This window comes from Poecilia reticulata, linkage group LG3 (assembly GCF_000633615.1).
Source record: "Poecilia reticulata strain Guanapo linkage group LG3, Guppy_female_1.0+MT, whole genome shotgun sequence".
Taxonomy (NCBI): Eukaryota; Metazoa; Chordata; class Actinopteri; order Cyprinodontiformes; family Poeciliidae; genus Poecilia; species Poecilia reticulata.
In genome coordinates, this window is record NC_024333.1 from 10482156 (window position 1) to 10500739 (window position 18584).

General features: G+C 39.4%; 1 protein-coding gene across 5 annotated transcripts; it reads left to right on the plus strand.

Moving 5' to 3' along the window:
* The first annotated feature begins 1285 nt into the window (after positions 1 to 1285).
* LOC103462021 (immunoglobulin-like domain-containing receptor 2) lies at positions 1286 to 18350 on the plus strand. 5 transcript variants are annotated; one of them, XM_017304121.1, is made up of 11 exons: positions 1287 to 1465; positions 3567 to 3941; positions 6279 to 6398; positions 9069 to 9125; positions 11150 to 11296; positions 11415 to 11582; positions 12294 to 12431; positions 12794 to 13139; positions 13218 to 13966; positions 15192 to 15224; positions 15503 to 18350. In XM_017304121.1, the coding sequence occupies exons 1-10, from the start codon at positions 1435 to 1437 to the stop codon at positions 15215 to 15217; spliced, it is 2157 nt and encodes a 718-aa protein (XP_017159610.1). In that variant the 5' UTR covers positions 1287 to 1434; the 3' UTR covers positions 15218 to 15224; positions 15503 to 18350. The 5 variants fall into 5 exon arrangements, with proteins under 5 accessions (XP_017159612.1, XP_017159610.1, XP_008402703.1 ...); XM_008404481.2 differs by having other exon boundaries at positions 13218 to 13947; XM_017304123.1 differs by lacking the exon at positions 12294 to 12431 and having other exon boundaries at positions 1286 to 1465.
* Positions 18351 to 18584: the final 234 nt, after the last annotated feature.

Sequence of the window (18584 nt, forward strand, 5' to 3'; positions counted from 1 at the left end):
AAGAGCCCACATAATGGTTATTTGGTGGAATAACCATTAAAAACCTCATGGTTATTCCACCAAATGGTGATTTCTGAACTCTTCCTGAGTTAAAACTATGTTTCTAAATGAATATGAACTTGTTTTCTTTGCATTATTTGGGCTCTTAAACAATGCAAATTTTGACCATTTGTCATTTCCTGCAAATAAATATTAAATATTTGCTTGGAATTTCAGAGACATGTCATTATTTCATTGAACCTAGAAAAAGTAAAGTCAGAAAACTGATCGTTTCAGGTGTCTTCATTATTTTTTCCAGAGCTGTATATTATCCATTTTGCATGTGTTTTCAAAATAAATTCAAAGCTGAATTTTCTAAACTTAGCCTTGACTCTAAAAAGAAATTTCTAGAATGTTTTTAGGCATTATTTTGCCTAAAAAGAATGCCTTAAACAAACTGATAATACATGTATAGAAAGTAAGTGGTTTGAAAACAACCAAATGTGCAAAGTGAAAAATGACCATTGTATTTATTTTTCCAGACATTTACTAATACAGTATGAATTTTGCCATTAAATCAAAAACGGATATAAACAAATTTTATGTACAAATTAAACATTAAACGATAAATAAATATTGGGACATTTAACTAGGTTAGGTTTTATCCGTTTAATTTTTTTAACTGTTGTATGTGTGTTTGTTTTTCCCCCTTGGCAAAAAGTCCATATCATAATTTCAAGTTCATTTTGCAGACATGTCTAACTTCTATATAGTTCATTTATTGATTCAGTTACTTACCAACGTTGTCTGGATTCAACCTAGACAGTTTCACATCCCTCCGTCTCTCCCAACATCTTTTGTCTGTGAACACACTGGGGGAGCGTCCTGACGCCTCACAGCCTGCTGCACCAAGCTGCCTCTTCTCTACTGAGGAAGAACGTTTTTTACAATTTCAAAATAAAATAAAGTTGTTTTTTTTTTTCTACTTTTTTTAAAAAAAAATTTTATACACAAATATTTTTGCTCAATGTACGGAATGTGCAGGTTGAGCTTTATCTTCAAATTAAAGTAAAAAAAATTACAATCAGAAAGTGAAAGTGTGCTGCAGGCTAGTCCTAAACAACCTATGTTAAAGACAATTTTGAAATCCCACAATTTGATCTTCATAATTAAAGCCCATAGCTACACGAGAACTTATTATTTTCCATGACTAGCTACTTTAACCAAGTGTTTGCGTCAGTGATCACTTTATTATGAAAGGTCGAAAGCCGGAAAGTGTTGAACTTCACCAACCTTGACGGATGTCCTCTTCGGCGCTGTTGTCCCGTTATAAACTGTCTCCTCGATCCTGTACCAGCATCCAGGGATGAGACGGAGGAGGAAATAAAACAAAGTTTTTAGCCTGCAATATTCATAATATTCACCACAGGAATCTGGAAGCTGATTTTTACCGAAATGTGGCGGATTTTCATCCTTTTTCTGGCAGGTAGGCTGAGCAGAAACTTAAGGAAAAAGTGATCCAGCCTTCGGAAAGACTGTCAAAGGCAGGTTTTAGTTAAGGGTACTGGAGCTTGGGGGCAGTTTCGCAATTTTTCTTTATGCCAAGACTGTTTGATTCGGATTAAGTCATGTGTGAATGATCCGGGTTAGAAGCTTTAGGGTTTGGGATCAGGCTGTTTTTTTTGTTTGTATGTTTGTTTTGTTTCCAGATAGGCTACATTTTAACTGGATTTTTCGAAGAAAGGAGCTGACCTCTACTTATTCGGAGGAAATATATGACAGCACACTAAAAATACACAGAAAATGTGACCAAATATGAACAGAGCTTTAGAAAAAGGATTAAAAGGTATTATTCATCAAATTATAGAAATTAAATTAGAAAAGTATGGTAATAGTTGCGACGTAATCGTCATAAGTTTTCTTGCTTATAGTGACAACAGTCTGAAACTGACAATAGCAATCAAAAATCTTAAATCTTCTGTGTTTTTAATCTGGAAAAATGTACCTTTTCTATTTGGGGGGTTATGTTATTATGTTACAGGTCTGAAAGAGATTAATCTTTCCTTGATATTTTGGAGCCAGATAAGTTAAGGGAAATTTTTTTTTTACCTCAACATAGAAAGCAAACAGCGGTTTAACTAATTTCTTGAAATGGTATTGATTATTGAATCAATTTGTCAAGTGTTTAAATCTTTTTGAAGTGAGACGGGTTTGATCCAAGACAGCAAAAAACATTCAGTGTTTCCTCACATGACCTTAATACAAGCATTCAAAACATTCCCAGTAATCCTTTCCTGAAAACTCATAAATCCAGGATAGTACCACAACTCTGAGCTAAAGTTTTTAGATGCTCAGTGTTTATCATTTATATAACTTGATAAGAGAATCAATGTTTTATCTGTTTTATCAGGTTATTTTTCATTTTAAGAACAGAGTGTACATGGTTTTCACTTGTAATAACATAATGTAATTAATACTAAATGATATGGGAACCCCCAAGATATAAACTATCTGTTAAGCCACTTGCAGAAGTTTAATTCCTGAATGAAAAATCCAACCGTAAATGACATGTGGTTTAGTTGCAATCATTCAACTAAAAAGAGTATATTCTCTTTTGCTTCTAATATTTTTTACAACCTCCTTGGACAACATTTATATCATAAGGAAGTCCATCATAACGAATACAGTGAGATGGATTTTCTTCTTTGCACAATCTCTCTAGATCTTTCATAGTCTTAGGTTATAAGTTAATATAAGAGTCAGTTTAAATGATTCTTTAAATTGTGATAATGTGAGTGAAGGCACACCCCTCCTCTCCTTTCAGCCCACAGTCATTTTGCCCCCTATATCCTGGCCTCACAAATCAAAATATTCACAGAACAGCAGGCACAGATGTTCCTGGGTGTGTGTGCTTTATTGGTTCTTTTTCTTTTTTTCCCTCACATTATTGCTTCACTGTAGTTCCCAGCATTTTTAGCGTAGTCTTCGTGTTATGCTGTGAGTTGAACGCTCCCTCTCCCTCCCACTGCTTCAGAAGCTGCAAAGTGACCAGCAGGTCAGCAAAGCTCTGTTGGGTTTCTGCGAACGCAAGCAGCTCAAACAGTTGCAACAACTATTAGTCAAAATGTGTCCTGATTTATGCATTTCTCATTTCCAATCAGCAATATTTTCCTGTACTCACGTTAAACATCTTTGATTCATAATTTTCTAGTTTTTCAAGGGGTTTTCTTTGGGCTTTTGTTGCCTTTTTATTCATCTTTGCAGTCCAGATACATTAGAGATAATGTTTTTATTCTGAACTCTGACTTAAAGATCATTGTGGCAACTAAGTTCAAGTACTCCCTGTCATTAACGCAATTATTACAACTTAATCCGAAAACATTTGAAAGACCATCAAAAACCCTGAAAAACTATTGATAATTACTAGAAGATGTGAGTTCTTAGCACCGTAGTATATTTTCAAGCTGATTTACTAGTTTGCTAGTGATTATGCTCTACGTTCTGTAAACGTACAATCTGGGATTGTTATTCTTTTAACCATCCCAGCTTCCTCAGTCCACCAATGCATCTTGTTTCTTCCCTCACAGGAGTCATCCCTCCTCCAGGCTCAGGCCTCCATGTGGTGGTGAGAGATGAGAAGAGGTACTCTACTCTGTTCCAGTCAGTGGTTCTGCCTTGCCAGTACACCAGTGTTTCCACTCAGCCCGCTATGGTGAAGTGGATCTACAAGTCGTACTGCCGGGACCGCACGAGGGACTCGTTCAGCTTCCCCGACAGCTTGGGCGGAGGCGGGCTGCAGAGCGGAAGCGGAGGGGTCGGCGGCGGCTACGATGCGGGCTCCACTGCGAGCCACCTCGACTGCTCTGACAACAGGAGGACCGTCAGGACCGTGGCCTCCATATCCGGGTCCTCGGTCACGCTCTCAGAGTACTACAAGAACAGAGATGTTACCATCATCAACAGTAAGACGTTCCCCCCATTCTGCAGATGTCTGTCGTCGAAACCCATCTTCTCAAACCGTGATCACCCGGTGACGGTCATTGTTGTTGCCTGGTGATGTTTCAGCTGTGGCTGCAAACTCTCGATGTAAACATGCCACTCCACTGCCCTTAGTTTTCCCTTTGTGTCGCTGTATTGCCATCATGTCCTTCAAAGACTAAAGGGACAGACTGTTCTTATGCATGTGTGTCTGAAAAAGCTCATTGAGCAAAGAGAGGTGGGCTTGTTTGCTGGCCGTAGATTTATGGAGCTCTAACTCTCTTCTTGAGCCAGGATTTTTGGACAAAAGAAAAGGCTTTCACACTGTCCCTCCATTCATCTTGACCTCTGGTTTGTTCCCTCTGATGTATTTCTGTGTCCAAGTTTTCATTTTTTTTCCCCTCTCAACATCACACTCTTTTCTTTGTCCCACTCCACCTCCTGTCTTACTTACAGAGTAGTGATGTTGTAAACCTGCAACCCCCCCCGCCCCCCTCCCAAAAAAACTGTAAAATCCTTTGTTGCCTTTGGAGACGTCCAGTCATCCATACCCATGTAATCCTATTCAGGGTCGCAGGGAGGCTGGAGTCTCTCTGAGTGGGCTCTGGGCAGGGGGTGCTCTGGTAATCACATGGCTAACGAGCTCCACACTTCACGGTTCATACACACGGCTCAGAAGATGCAGTCATATATTAGGTAAAAAGTTAATCCACAAACCCAAAGGCGACGTAGATACTCAGATTTTATAAGCGAATCGGAGACTGGTCCCAGCTTGTCTTTCCTTGGCCAACAGGAAAAGGAAGGGAATTCTACAAAGTGTTTCCTGTCTGAAGTATTTATGCATGTGACCCTCTTACAATAGAGTTGGAGACCCAGGATTGTCAGCAAGCCAATGATGTTTCAGTTCAATGAATCACATTTTAATCACACAAATTAAATCTAACCGCCCCTCTAGAACTGGGAAATACTTGTTGAATTCCTGTAATCGTGTTCAGTTCAGAGGAATAATTGCTTTTGCAGAAGTAATGTTCTTTATAACTACATTTCTCTCACTGCCATTTTAGTTGTAATATGCTGCGCAAAACTTTTAAACCATTCTTTATTTTTTTTGGACTTGTTTACCCATGAAATCTTATAAAGTGCTATTTGTCAGTAATTTTTCGAGTTTCCTGATCCTCTTTGCACCTGTCCACGAGAGCACACTGTGGATACTGTCCTTCACAATGAGGAAATCAGACCAAAGAGGGGGAAAAGCAAGAAATATCAGGGATAAAAAAAAAGTCTGCATTACATTCACTTTTCCCCTATTTCTCACTCTGCCCAGATCAATCTGACTTTAAATAAGAAAGTCTTCCTACACTGTTGTTTGTGTAGTAGCAGGGTTATTCAAACAATACGATTTAGCAGGCAGTGTATTACACGATGACACCCAGTGTCAGAGAGCAAATAAAGATGAGTAAGTTAATGTCATGGCGCATTAACAAAATAGTTTTTTCAACTCTTTAATGACTAGGTATTATTAACCAACATTTATGTTCTACTTGTTTCCTTTTAGGTAACTGGTATTTAAAAGCTCTTGTTGATTCTCAGTCATCCAATCCTAAGTGCTTAAGTTGAAAGCAACTGGACGTCTTCTGGTTTCTGGGAGATATTTCACAAGAACTGAAGAAGCTTTTTAAATATGAGGTGTAATGTCCTCAAGAGTAAGAAACAAAGTCGTTTTGCTTTCTACGTAAGAACTGTGTTATAGTTAGAAATATGTAAAGCTTTAGGTCAGGGATTAGACTGAAAACTTGTAGAAAATTAAATGATATTTAAAGAAAATCTCTGACAAACCTTCAGAAAGCAACTAATAATCTAGAAGATCAGCTTCAATAAAAGCAATATATAATACAATTATTATTGGATGACTCAAAAATATTCTCTCATTTCTGAAATGGCTGAAGAAACATTGAATTAAAAGTAAAACATGTAAAAGTTGACCAAATAGAAGAATTCTCTTTTTTTCCATTAAAGTGTTTTGGCGCCGGGCTTGGTGATTATTTCACCCTTTCAACATATCATATCTTTGTAATTTTTGTAATTTTGGTTACTTTGTATTTTTCCGAGTACAAATTTATACCATCAGTGGGACATTTTGAACTGACCATGGTTCTGTTCATGCTTCATGAGCTTTTGACCATCAATGCCATCAACTGATTGAATAAATTTAAAAACACTTCATTTCAGAGTAATGCAGAACACACTTATTTTAGAGGATGTTTGTTTAAAAACTAAAAAAGAATAGCTGCCTTTAAATTGTGTCTTCATTTTTCATGCAGCGGCAGATCTGCGTATAGGAGAGGTCCAGTGGGGAGACAGCGGTGTGTACTTCTGCCAAGTGACCATAGCTGATGACATAGAAGGACAGAATGAAGCTTCGGTGGAGCTGCTGGTTCTTGGTGAGCTATTTCTGCTTTCCTGTTGCTTCTTTCATCACATTTTGATGAAAAGAATTTCAAATTTCATCTTTGAAAAATATATATTTGTAAATATTGTCGGGTAATCCATAATAGTTAAATTAACTTGAAATACCAGTTGGAACAGTGTCACCGATTCAATAGATGGTTTTAGATTTGTGGATTTTATTCTTCGTGACCACTTTGACAGTCGTTTTTAAAATGCTTTTCAATGCAGATTTTCAAGTGGCATCCTGTTTACTGTGAAACTAGCTTTTACACTGGACTTTTCTGCATTACAGAACCTTTAAAATGAGCCACTCGGAGTTATTGAGGGGCTGATTTACACCAAGAAGCTCTTCCTTCATTTGAAACTACAACAAGTGCATTCAGTTTCCCGGTCTTTGAAATACAGTTCCTATAGAGCAAACTTCAACATTTAAAATTAATATGCCGAGTGTGTGTGCGTGTGCGTGTGCGTGTGCGTGTGCGTGTGCGTGTGCGTGTGTGTGTGTGTGCGTGTGCGTGTGTGTGCATGTATGTTGTTGTGTGTGTTCAGTTGCAAACATTGTCACAAAAACTGCCAAGAAACATTTTTGGACTGTTTGGTGCCTCCAGCTTCCAGAGGCTGAACTTTTATTTGGTTGGTATTGGACAGACTCACAGGACACAGCTCCTACAGCTTTCTCTAAGCTGCGGGAATGTTCTCCACTGTGATAAAGATGAGGTAATGTAATACTAAAAGCACAAGAAGAAAAAGGTCCTGCTATGTTGTTGGGTGTTGAGCTAAATCCGCCATAGCCCCAAAAATGTGTGTATTTCCTGACCTACTGCACCATGTGAGGCGCTTGTTGTGTTCCCATAACAACAGCGGAGGCCGCGCTCGGGGGGTCTTTTGTCTTTACAGCAAATCGCCTCGCAGAGAAGAAGGCAGGGAAGATTTAATGATGCAGAGAAGGCAGAGCAGAGCACAGCGATACAATAGACACTTGACTGATAATTTACAGAGCTTTGTAAAGTAAGGCCCAGTTTCCAGACACTATGAATACTGTACAAGATTTAATATGGCACATGGTCTCTTTGGGTAAACCAGTTAAAAACTGGTTAAAATTGCAGCAAGGCGAAAGATACAAGATTCATTTTCTTCTAAAACCATGCAGTTCCTTTCATTCTCCACCTTTTATTTTTATCCAAGCTCACTTCTATTCTATGCTTCTTCTGGAAACGGAAAAAAGGAAGGGAAGCGGTTCATAAACATCACCGTGTACGAGGTACAAAAACAATCTGAAGCTCCTGGAAGTCAATTTTAGGAAATCATAAGGTTTCAGTCAGTCCAAGTGACCAAGAAAACAAATCAACAAACAAAACAAAGCAACAGGTTAAAAAACTTAAACAAAACTGAAATATACAAAAGGACAAATTGTATGTTTATAATACAGTGTTCAAATCCAGCAAAGACCAGTTTTAGCCTGCCACAGAGATATTAAGTGAGGTATGTGCGCTGTCAGCTGGAGTCAGGCCACGTTCAGCTTGCACGCTGTTTCTGCTGCCCTCTTTTCTGGCACAGCAAACACTCCTTTCCTCCTTTCTGCCAATACTCACACCCTCAGCTGTTAAATACCAGGTTCTGTTTGCATCTCAGACATATGCCGGGAGGTTTCACTTCTCACAAAGCTGCAGTTTGCTTCCCTGCACTCATGATATGCACTTTGTAAACAGATTTTTTTTTTTTAAAGTGCCTCTAGTATTCCATATTGTACCTCAGCTGATGGCTCTAATGTTGTGGTAGAATAATATTTTAAAGAGTTAACCTACAGGTCAGCTAGTGACATGTACAAGTTTTAAATTTCTCCATCTACCAACATCAAAAGGTGTATTATTTACAGAAAATAAACTAATAATTTGTTCATTTTGCACTCTTTTGCACCAGTAAGCCTACTCTGTGACATGTATTAAAAACTATGCAAAACTTTCACACACACACACACCAAATCTCATAGCAATGCATGATTGACAACATAGTGTGTAGCTCCACTACCGTTTCCAAAGTTTGGCTTAGTATGTTGTAGAACAACGTTTAGCACCAATTAATTCAGGGAGTTTGTCAAACTTGCAAACTTCATTGCGGAGGTGCTTTGACCAACTCTTTGAAATTTTGCAATCAAAAACACAAGGACTTAAAATTATTGAGGTTACGTACAAAGTGCTTTCACACCTGATGAGATGACTGTTGGTCAGATTTGGGGGAATCCTTATTAAGAAAACATTTTCGCTGCCTGTTGAGAACTGAAAAAATGTTCACATCTGGGATGTCTACAGTTCTTCCTTTCTCTTGGGTCCTGCCTGTTTATCTTCATGGGTATAATTTTGAGTTTCAGTCTGTGCTACTATCAGACAGATGACATTTTAAGACCTTTAAAATCAGAAACGACGTGCTGATTGCTCTCATCAGCAGCTCTGATATATCAGTTTTCTGAAACCAGACAAAACATGTCCTACTTTTCATTCCCTGACCTGTCGGCTCTCTCTCTCTCCCTCTTTTTCTTCCCGTTTTGCTGTGTTTATGCTTTATGGCACGCTTGCATACTTCCACCTAATTACACCAATCACTTGATTTGATCCACTCCATCCGCTCTCCTCTGCTCTGGTCACCTTTGCTCTGTCTCTCTCCAGGTTTCTCAGGTGTGCCTGAAGATCTCCTGCCTGACATTGATTTGAAGATTATGCCAGGTACAGTCGGGGCATAATGTCTTCTAACTCTTTATCTGCTTTCTTTCGTCCATGCTAACCCTTCTGTCTTTAAACCGCATCTTAGCTTCTTCTGGCTTTGTCTCGTAACAGACAAAGGACAATTTCTAGATCATCTGCTGAAGTAAAATCAAAAGTTAGTTTTTAGATGGCTGGTTACTTTTTATCTTAGTTTTCCCAAAACATCTTGTAATCAGGTTTGAAAATATGCCACAAAAATAAAATAAATAATTGTCCACACTTATTCATGCCCATCATGTCCAATATTCTGTTTTCCTGATATTTTTTATAGATAACACTACAGATTTTTTGTGAATTAGCTCTAAGGACACTTTAACAGAGCCAGTTTCTAGATAACAGGCTGGTCCACACCCATCAAATAATGAGCTGGCCGATGCTCCCACCAAGATGATGCAAGCAGTGCTGGAAAACAGTTATTATGGTCATTACAGTTATTTATGGCTCGGTTTAGCATGTCATCCCACTGCATTTGGTTAAAGGTCTGTAAAAAGGCAGCAGATAGAAAAGGAGGTGGAGTTTGGCTTTTGTGACACGTGTTTATAATCGTCGAACTGCAGGAATTGTGTTGAAATACTTCCAACGCGACGTGATATAACTCTAAGGGCGGGTGGTTAGGAGTTGCTTATTTCAGCTGCAGGCATTGTGACGACGAGTGTCATCTGCAGTGACTCACGCGCAGGTTTCTGTGGGAGTTAAAAATGCTCAGGTGTGATCGTGTGTTGACGTAGGAGTCCCGGTGTCTGTAAATCAGATCCCATTACGAGTTATTTATCTGAAACGGCCACAGATCTTCAGTGTCGTAGAGAGCAGCATAAACTACCCTTTTCCTTCCTGCAGCAGGAGCGGGTTTCCTGTCAGTGTGTGTTCGGCAGCCGTGGCCACAGGCTGTGTTTATGAGACAGCGAGAGAATGCCGAGCGGAATATAACATTGTTGAAGGTTTCCTTATCTTCCCTCTCCTTCCCCTTCTTTTTGTGTAGTCTCCGTAGACGGAGGCAGCAGATGTGGTCTGTCAGCTGCACTGATTGCACGCATCATGTCTGTGCTGTTACACTCAGAAAATGTTGAGCAAAATTACCTCTTGTCATTTGTCATTTGCTCAGATTTCTAAAGAAGGTGGAAAAAGACTTAAATTTCTGCAAGTTAGTTATTCCTCTATTTGTCTGTAAACGGTTAACCTCTTGTTTCTGTCACAGACAATGATAGTTGTTTGGTCACAGTTTAAGTCTATCATTCTTTCTTTGGAGATTTCTAGTTCTGTTTGTTAATTTATTAACTGATTTGATACAAAGGTTTTAAAACATTGTTATCTCTCTGCTGCCATTTAGTTGTCTTATCTAAAGTGAAATAGTTCTCTGTCAGCTTGACATTAGCTATTTCGGTCACAAAAGTTAAAAATAAAATGGTGTTCATTGCTGACAACTCATATGACTCAAACATTATTTATAAAGTGCAATAAAATGTAGCAGTCATGGTGTTGGTAGCACTACAGTGTGGTGTGGTGCTGGGATTCGTGTGTGTGTGTGTGTTTGCAACATTTACCCATTGTGGTCACATGAGTGAGAGGTGGGAAGTATTTCTGGCAGGTCACCAATCAGTGTTGCTTTATAATCTAACAAATTAGTCAGTTGATTTATAAAAGTAATCCTTGTTTTGCTGATGTTTATACCAAGTCTGGTTGTCAAAAGAACAGTTACACTGAGGATGTACATTAAAAAAAACGTCTGATGCCTGGACAGAAGAGTAAAAGTTCAAGATGGTAGCGAAAACAAAAAAAACAATATATGGGCTGTTTTACTGATTATAACTAAGTTATCTAGTTTTCCATGTTAAGCATTTACACATCTGTCCAAACTCGACAAGGTTGTAAACCGCTATGTTAGATGATGACATGGCGTCCTCTGGAAAAAATACTAGAGCAAAATCAGGTCCTGATTCTTAAGCAGATATTATGAAAACCACGTATTTGTCTGTGTGTCCCTGCAGAGTGGGCGTTTGTGGTGGCCGTGGTGCTCGGCAGTGTGTTGTTCCTGCTCCTGGTTGGAGTTTGCTGGTGTCAGTGCTGCCCCCACTCCTGCTGCTGCTACGTCAGCTGCTGGTGCTGCCCCGACACGTGCTGCTGCCCCCGACACCGTGAGCATAAACACACACTCGGACTGGGAAGCAATTCATGCCAAGATTATTGATGCCAACTAAAAAAAAATTACAGTTTTCTTATTATGGAAGTGAGTATAATTATTTCTTTTTTTAGTGTATGAAGCGGGTAAGGGCATAAAGACTGGCGCCTCCACCCCTCAAACACCAGCCTACCCTCCATACTTTGTGTCTGGACTTCCAGCCATGATCCCCATCGCCCCGCCCTCCCTGGTGGACAAGGTGTCGACCGTCGCTCCCTCAGATGGGACTCTGGTGGCAGCAGGTGAGGTTTATCTTTTCTTCCTATGAGAAACAGATTATTGGGTTGAGACTCAATACGAACTGAAAAGTATTTAGAAAAGATCTGATTTGGAAAAAACAGATTGTGTAAATACTGTTGGATGCATCTCTGTCAATATTAATCAGCCAAATCTTATTGACTACTGTAAAATCATATGCTGAAATTCAAAAAATATTCCTCAGATTAAGAATTTTCTTGGCTGCTGAATTAAGCGTCATAATGCGAAATGAACCAATTGCAGTTTGATTCATGAGTTCCTGTGTCCAATTTTTGCAAATCCCACACTTTCTGTTCTTTATATTATCATTCTGACCTTACACATAATGCTCACCTTCAGTCTTTATTAGTAAAAACTGTCATTGCCATTAGTGAAGCAAAATAACACTTTGAATCTGCTGATTCTCCACCAAGCAGTCCAACCTAAAAATACTCTGACTCTGGTCACCTCAATACCAGTCAGTGGAGCAGTTTCAGGTTGTTTTTTGTGACATAATGCAAAAGAAAATATACAAATTCACTGGAACTAGGATTTCCACAGTGTTTTCCTTTTTGTTGCAGACAATTTGCATAAGTAGCAGATTCTGGTGACAGCGCCAGCTCGTTGTAAATGAACCAAAGGCCAAATTTGGCATCACTCATGCTTGCTAAGTACCTCTGTCTGAAAGTAGACTTTTACAATTACGACTGTTGCAGTATCTCCGATGCCCGTGCAAGCTGTAGGGATTCCCTACCGCGTACCTTCACCACAGGATCAAAACTCGCTCAGGGTGCTACAGTATGTAGAGAAACAGCTGGCTCACTTCAACCCTTCTGGGTCCAACAGCAAACAGTGTAAGAAGCTTCATAAACCCACTCTGCAGCTTTGCTACTCAAGCCTGCTGATGCTATCTGCTTGCTGTATAGTTTCATTTAGCATTCCTGTTTTCCTCAGTCCTGTCCCAGCATGCCTCCCTGCTCTCAAATGTTCTGCCTGCTGGGTTTGCTGTTGTGCTCATGTGAGAATGTGGCAGATGAGCATGCCAGCCTATCTGATTTGGTTTTACACAAATCTTATTCACAACTTCTGGTCATCTTCTTCTGGATTCTTGACTTTCTTAGACTTCTGCACGCTGCCTTTTCAAAGATTATTTTTAATGATTTCTTTTATTATAATGTTTAATTTATTTTTTTATTTTTATTTTTTATCTATCCAGCCTGTAATCAGTCGGAGTTGAGCTCCCTCCACGAAGGAGACACCAACTTCCACCAAACTTTCAGGAATGTCCAGAAGAAAGCTCTGCCCGCCATCCCTGATCAAGACTCCGGCCCGGAACCACACGGCTACCATGAGAACCGCAGTCCAGACCTGCAGCGCCACCGTAAGAACCCCTCATCGCCTCATCGCTACCGTCACGACCCCGACTCAGACCACCTCGACAGCCAGGACGAGCCTCTGCTTCCACGGCGATACAGCGACGACCCGCCATCTTCCTCTCAGTCGCACAGGATTGGTCGAAGTCAGAGGCAGCAGAACTCGAGTGATGAAGACAAACACGACAGGTGAAGGAAACGTGTGGATCCTGGGGTGGCTTTATCATTAAAAACAAGAATGCAGTAACCTTCTGTGACGTTTTGCAGGTGGAACCCTCGTTCAGAACATCTGCAGAGGAAGACGTATCACTCTTCGGGACGGACCGTCTCTCTGGATGAGCTGGAGGAGTTTGCTACCACCTACAAGAAGAGAGGAGGAAGAGGAGCCGAACGGAGAGAAGAAGAAATGGTGGAGTATGAGATGGAGGTGCTGGAGTATGGTGGATATCCCTCCCATCGCAAGGGTCCTCCTCAGCATTATTACAGCAACGGGGATGAGCTTGACGACAACAGTGAGCATGAAGGGCATACCAGAGCAAACCATAAAAGCAAACACAACATAAGTCCTCTACCTTCTCCCAAAAAGAGGGGGATCACACGGGAAAGGGAGAGGGCTGAGCCGCCTCCCCCCAAAATGGATCCACCATCGACTTCCTCTCAGGAAAGGGACTACGATGCCACTTTCCTGAACAGCCTGTTGGAGCGTAAAGCGAAGCTGCGAGGAATTTCCCAGGGGAGAAACGGGGCCCAGGCTGAGGAAGATTTAGACTGGCCCTCAATAAGGAGCGGCAAAAAAACCAGTAGAGAGTCCAGTCGTCTCTGCAGCCGCTCTCCCAGTAACAGACCAGAGGCGGACTCGCTGTCTCCTTCCGACTCAGAGAGAGCCAGAACTGAAAGACCGTCTCCGCGGTCGCTCCAAGCAAACACCCACTCCCCTTCGCCTCTTCATTCCCTGCCCGCTCACAGAGAGGAGCACAGGGACCGGTCCCGGAAAGTGGTGAGGAACATCAGATACAGTTAAGGTCCCTGTTTGAATTGAGAGCCAGAAATACCTAGCTGAGCAAAACATGTTTAAGGCATAATGGTTGAGGATTGTAAGAAAATGCTTTTATTCATTCATTTACATGTGAAAGTGCCTCAATTTGAAAGTTAGTTTTCTTTATGGTGAAAGGCTACTTTTGATTACATACTTTACTTTTCTTTTGGACCCATTTTATTATTATTATTATTATTATTATTATTATTATTATTATTATTATTATTATTATTATTATTATCTGTAAAACTGATGTCTGGTATCACCTCTTACCTCACTGTAAAGTTGCTTTCATATTCTGCTACTGGCAGCAATAACTGCAAAGATTTCAGTTCTGCATCTTGAGGTAGATTGTTGCTCTTTGCACAGTGATCTTGTCTTTCCTAAATATTCTTTATTTTTTTAATTGAACCAAAAGTTTGTTATCCTATGTCCCTGCTTAAAGAGAGGTCCTCCTATCTCACCAGAAAAAAAGCAGCTCATGGTCTCTGCTGTTTTGAAGTGATATCCCTGGAATTATGACTTTGTATGTGCAGAAAACAAAAACAAACTAAGCAACGATGCAAATGTGTTCCAGTTTATGACTTACTGATACCAGGATGGACTGCACTGTTGTAAAATGTCTGTGTAATTATGAGCATCCTTCAAATTTAATATTCCCGTCTACTCTAGTTAAGGTACCGACCCTCTTCACAGAACCTCACATAAAAAAAATGAAATCCCTTAGAGTTTGATTTTGTGTCAGAAAAGCAAAGCTACATTTCTATACATTTAGTGCCCTCCTGTGTTGAGTTTTGCTCATGTGAATCATCAAACTCACCACATATTATAAAAAAAAAAAAAAAACTTCAAGGGCTGAAAAAGTCCAACCAAAACTCTGTGATGCGTTGTCAGCTTTTTCATTGCATCAAAGGTCATAAAATCAGCTACTTTCCCAAATAAGGGTGTTGTTTCTGCTTTAGGCGCTTGGTAGGTGTGCCAGATTTGACAGATTCCTACTTTAACAACCTTTTTTTTTTGTTTGTTCTTTACTATTTGATTTTGGATTTAGCTGACAAAATGCCCTGCAGTCGAACATGTGCCGAATCTTTGACGCTAAAAATTGATAAATCTGAAAGTGTTTACTCCTATATCTCTCCGTTGATTCTGTGCTGGGTGGGTGTTTTGAAAACCTACAGTAAGTTTTGTTGTTGTACCTTTGACAGGTCAGGTTCAGATGCTACCAGAATGAAAACTAGGTAGAATACTCTGTTCTGTATCCAACTTCTCTCCATAACATTTATAACCGGTTGTTAACTCACAGTCACACCTGGGGCAGAGTGGTGTTCAACCTCAAAAACACTTCCTGTTTCTGGCCTTAAAATAAATCGTCATTAACAAAAACAATGTGCAGAACAGTTGAAGAGCAGTTTGTCCCAGGTTCCCCGTCACCATTATTAACCTCACGTCACTTCTCTAATGTTCGCTCTCGCCGTTTCTCCGCTCAACATTCACTTTTTTGTGTTGTCCTCACCAGAGCACGCTTCTCAGCCGAGACTCTCTTATCGTCTGACCGACTTGAAGCCAAAGACCAGAGAAAGAACGGAGCCGAGCAAGAGTGCAACTGCGAAAACCCCACGAGGAGCCAGTCGTCAGCTGAAAAACGATGGCGGAGCAGACTTTGAGTCTGAGTTTTACAACCCATATGCAAAGGACAGCTGCCAGGGAGGGCCGTAAGAACAGCTGAATCAGTGAAGATACAAGGCTGACAGTAACTCTGTGATATCACTAAGTGATGAAGTCACTGGCTGTGTCATGCATATCTCTGCCGGACTAGCGCTAATGTCAGCGGGACGTGTGGCCTGGGCCGCTCCTCTCAGCGGGATGCAGTCCGTCTCCTCTTCGTCACTTTAGGAAAAGCGCTGCAGCAGATACTTGCTAACTCTTCAAGCACAATGAGTGCATTCATTTCTATCTAATGAGACATGGGAGTAGAAGAGGCCACCAGTGGAATAGATAAAAACGACAACACGCTCATTGTAAACAACACCCCCCCGTTCTTCACATCCCATCACTGCATCAGAAAACATTGTGCATGATGTCACTTATTAACATTTAACAACTAAAGCACTTAGGTTTGAAAGAGATATTTGACAGATACTTATTTTTTTTACTTAAAGCTGAAAGTTGTGACAAACATCAGCACCATTATAAATGTTTTATTAATAATGAAGATTGAAAGGAAATTCATCTACAGCTCTGGGCAAATCTCTTGTTTCTTTGTATTTTCCTTCCAAAGAGCCAAACATAATCTCAAAGTATTACAGCATCTTTCTGTTGCTCCACTGACTGAAGTCCAGGTTTTCACCTACTATTTATTATTCATCATCATAACAATGAAATGTGTACCCTGTCATTAAAGTTTTTTTTTTTTTTTATCTAAACCTAAGGTAAATTGCATAATTTATCTTCACAAAATCCAAGATCCATTTTTTAAAAAATTATGAAATAATAGCTGCAACCAAAAATAACATTACCCTGAACGTGCTCAGGTAACAATAATGAGTTATAAGCATCTAATATCCAAATAAAAGCTGAAAACTCTTTACTAAACAAATTAGTTGTTTCACTGGGAAGCAAAATATAAAGAAAAACAAGTTTTCATCGTGCTGCGCCTTTCTACTAACACGTCTTACGCTTGACATTACATTGAAGTGAAAATAGAAGAAGTAACTGGATATGCAAGATTGTTTGACACAACTGCCATAATATTACACAAAAGCATAAATCATTTCAAGTTAAAATGTCGACTGTGCTCTTAGGATTTCTGTGCTTTACAGTGCTCTCAGTTTTTTTGTAAGAGGAATCTTTCTGTGTATTTAAAAATTTCTTGATGGAATAAACCAGAAGCAAAAGATCAAATGATTTTATTGAAAGGAAAAAGATATTTAAACTAACTTGGCCCTCTTTGAAAAATTTGTTCAACCACTTTGGAAAGGTTTTGATTCTGAACGACCCGTTAAAGTCACATATCAGTCACTGCACTACCGGTATAATGTTCGGTAGTCAGAAGATGCTTCTGCGTTGAAAATCTCCCATGGAAGCTATTTTTGAATAATGAATCATGAACAGACTCCTTAAACTGAAACGACTGAGGTTTTCAGCACTTTAGATGTTCTGGATTCTTTCATGACCTCCTGAACGAGTCATTGATTCATTTCCGGAGGAATGTGTGTAGACCGGCCACTTCAGGGAAGAATCACCGCTGTACTGTTTTCTCATTTTGTGGATAATGGCCCTCACTTTGGCTAATTGGTGTTCAAACACAACAAAATTGCTTTGTAACCTTTTACAGACAAACAGAGGTCAAGAACTGTGTTTTTCATCTATTCCAAATTTTTCTTTTTGATTGGGAGATGATATATTCATGTTGACTTTTACTGTGTTTTGTGATTCTGTGGATCCCACACCTTTCAGCTCTAGGTTTGGCAAAAGAAATTAAATGTAGCTTTTCAAAGAATGTGGTTAATTACAGTGCATTCTTTGTTTCAACAAGGTGGGGAAGGACACAATTAGCCCACTCAAAGGGCTAATTGTGGATAGTCCTTTTTTTTTTCTTCAAAACAAAATTATAATTTGCAAAGAGCATGTTGTTTTTTCTCAGGGTATGTTTCTTTGATATTATTTTTTTGTGATTTGAAACTTCAAGTGTGGAAAAAGTGAAAAAGGAGAAATCTACAAGGAGACATATAGGCTTTCTTCTCAGAACCTCATATTGCTGCGGTTGTTTTTAATCATGTGACTCAGAGGGATTAGCAAAGTATTTCACAAATGAAGGTATGGCTTCCCTTTGCTAACTGACCTCTGACCCAACGAGCAGCGCCAGCTGGATTAACACTCTGTAAATCATTTACAGAGATTAAAGTTCAAATTTTGTAGCATTGTTTTGCTTCCATTCTTGTTCAGTGGTGCTAAAGTAACCAGGAAACAAAGACTTAATGAGTTTTCTATCTCTCATAATGATTGCTTATTTTAATTGCCTGTTCTATTTCTGTTTTTGCAGTGAAGTATGAAGATGTTCTTACTTCTAAATCCGTTTTTTATTTATGAATGTTCTGGTTGTTTGATTTTAAAAGATAACATTTGTGTTTTTCATATCACTTGATGCTAATTAATCCAATATTTGTTACTTTTAGTTTTCCTTTTACTTTTGTTTTAAACACCACAACACTTTTCTTCCTTATCAAACCCATCTTCAGACAAGTGGAATAACTTCATGTTTTCAGTTTGGTACCGACGTCTGTGTGTCTGTGTGTGCTTTTTGCATTAGAGAGAGATGACTCTTTACTTTTCTGAAAAAAGAAACAGTATGTGATTGAGTGTGACTCATGTCCTTTGTCCATTGTTATCCTGGAGCGTCTGTTGTGACTATGCAGCTGTGTGTAAAGTCACACACCATTCTGCCAGTTCAAGTGCAAATATCTGCCTGGATTTTTCATTACTAATTCATCAATATTACATTTTGTTTCAAATATGTCATATCATCACATGTATGACATGTGATATATGTCATGACATATATATTACATATGTACGTCATAAATGCATATGACATATAT

Coding starts and splice junctions, on each gene's coding strand:
- LOC103462021 (XM_017304121.1), top strand. CDS start 1,435: ATGTGGCGGATTTTCATCCTTTTTCTGGCAG. Junction 6,399..9,068: donor GGTGGAGCTGCTGGTTCTTG/GTGAGCTATTTC, acceptor GTCTCTCTCCAG/GTTTCTCAGGTGTGCCTGAA. Junction 11,583..12,293: donor TGGGACTCTGGTGGCAGCAG/GTGAGGTTTATC, acceptor CGACTGTTGCAG/TATCTCCGATGCCCGTGCAA.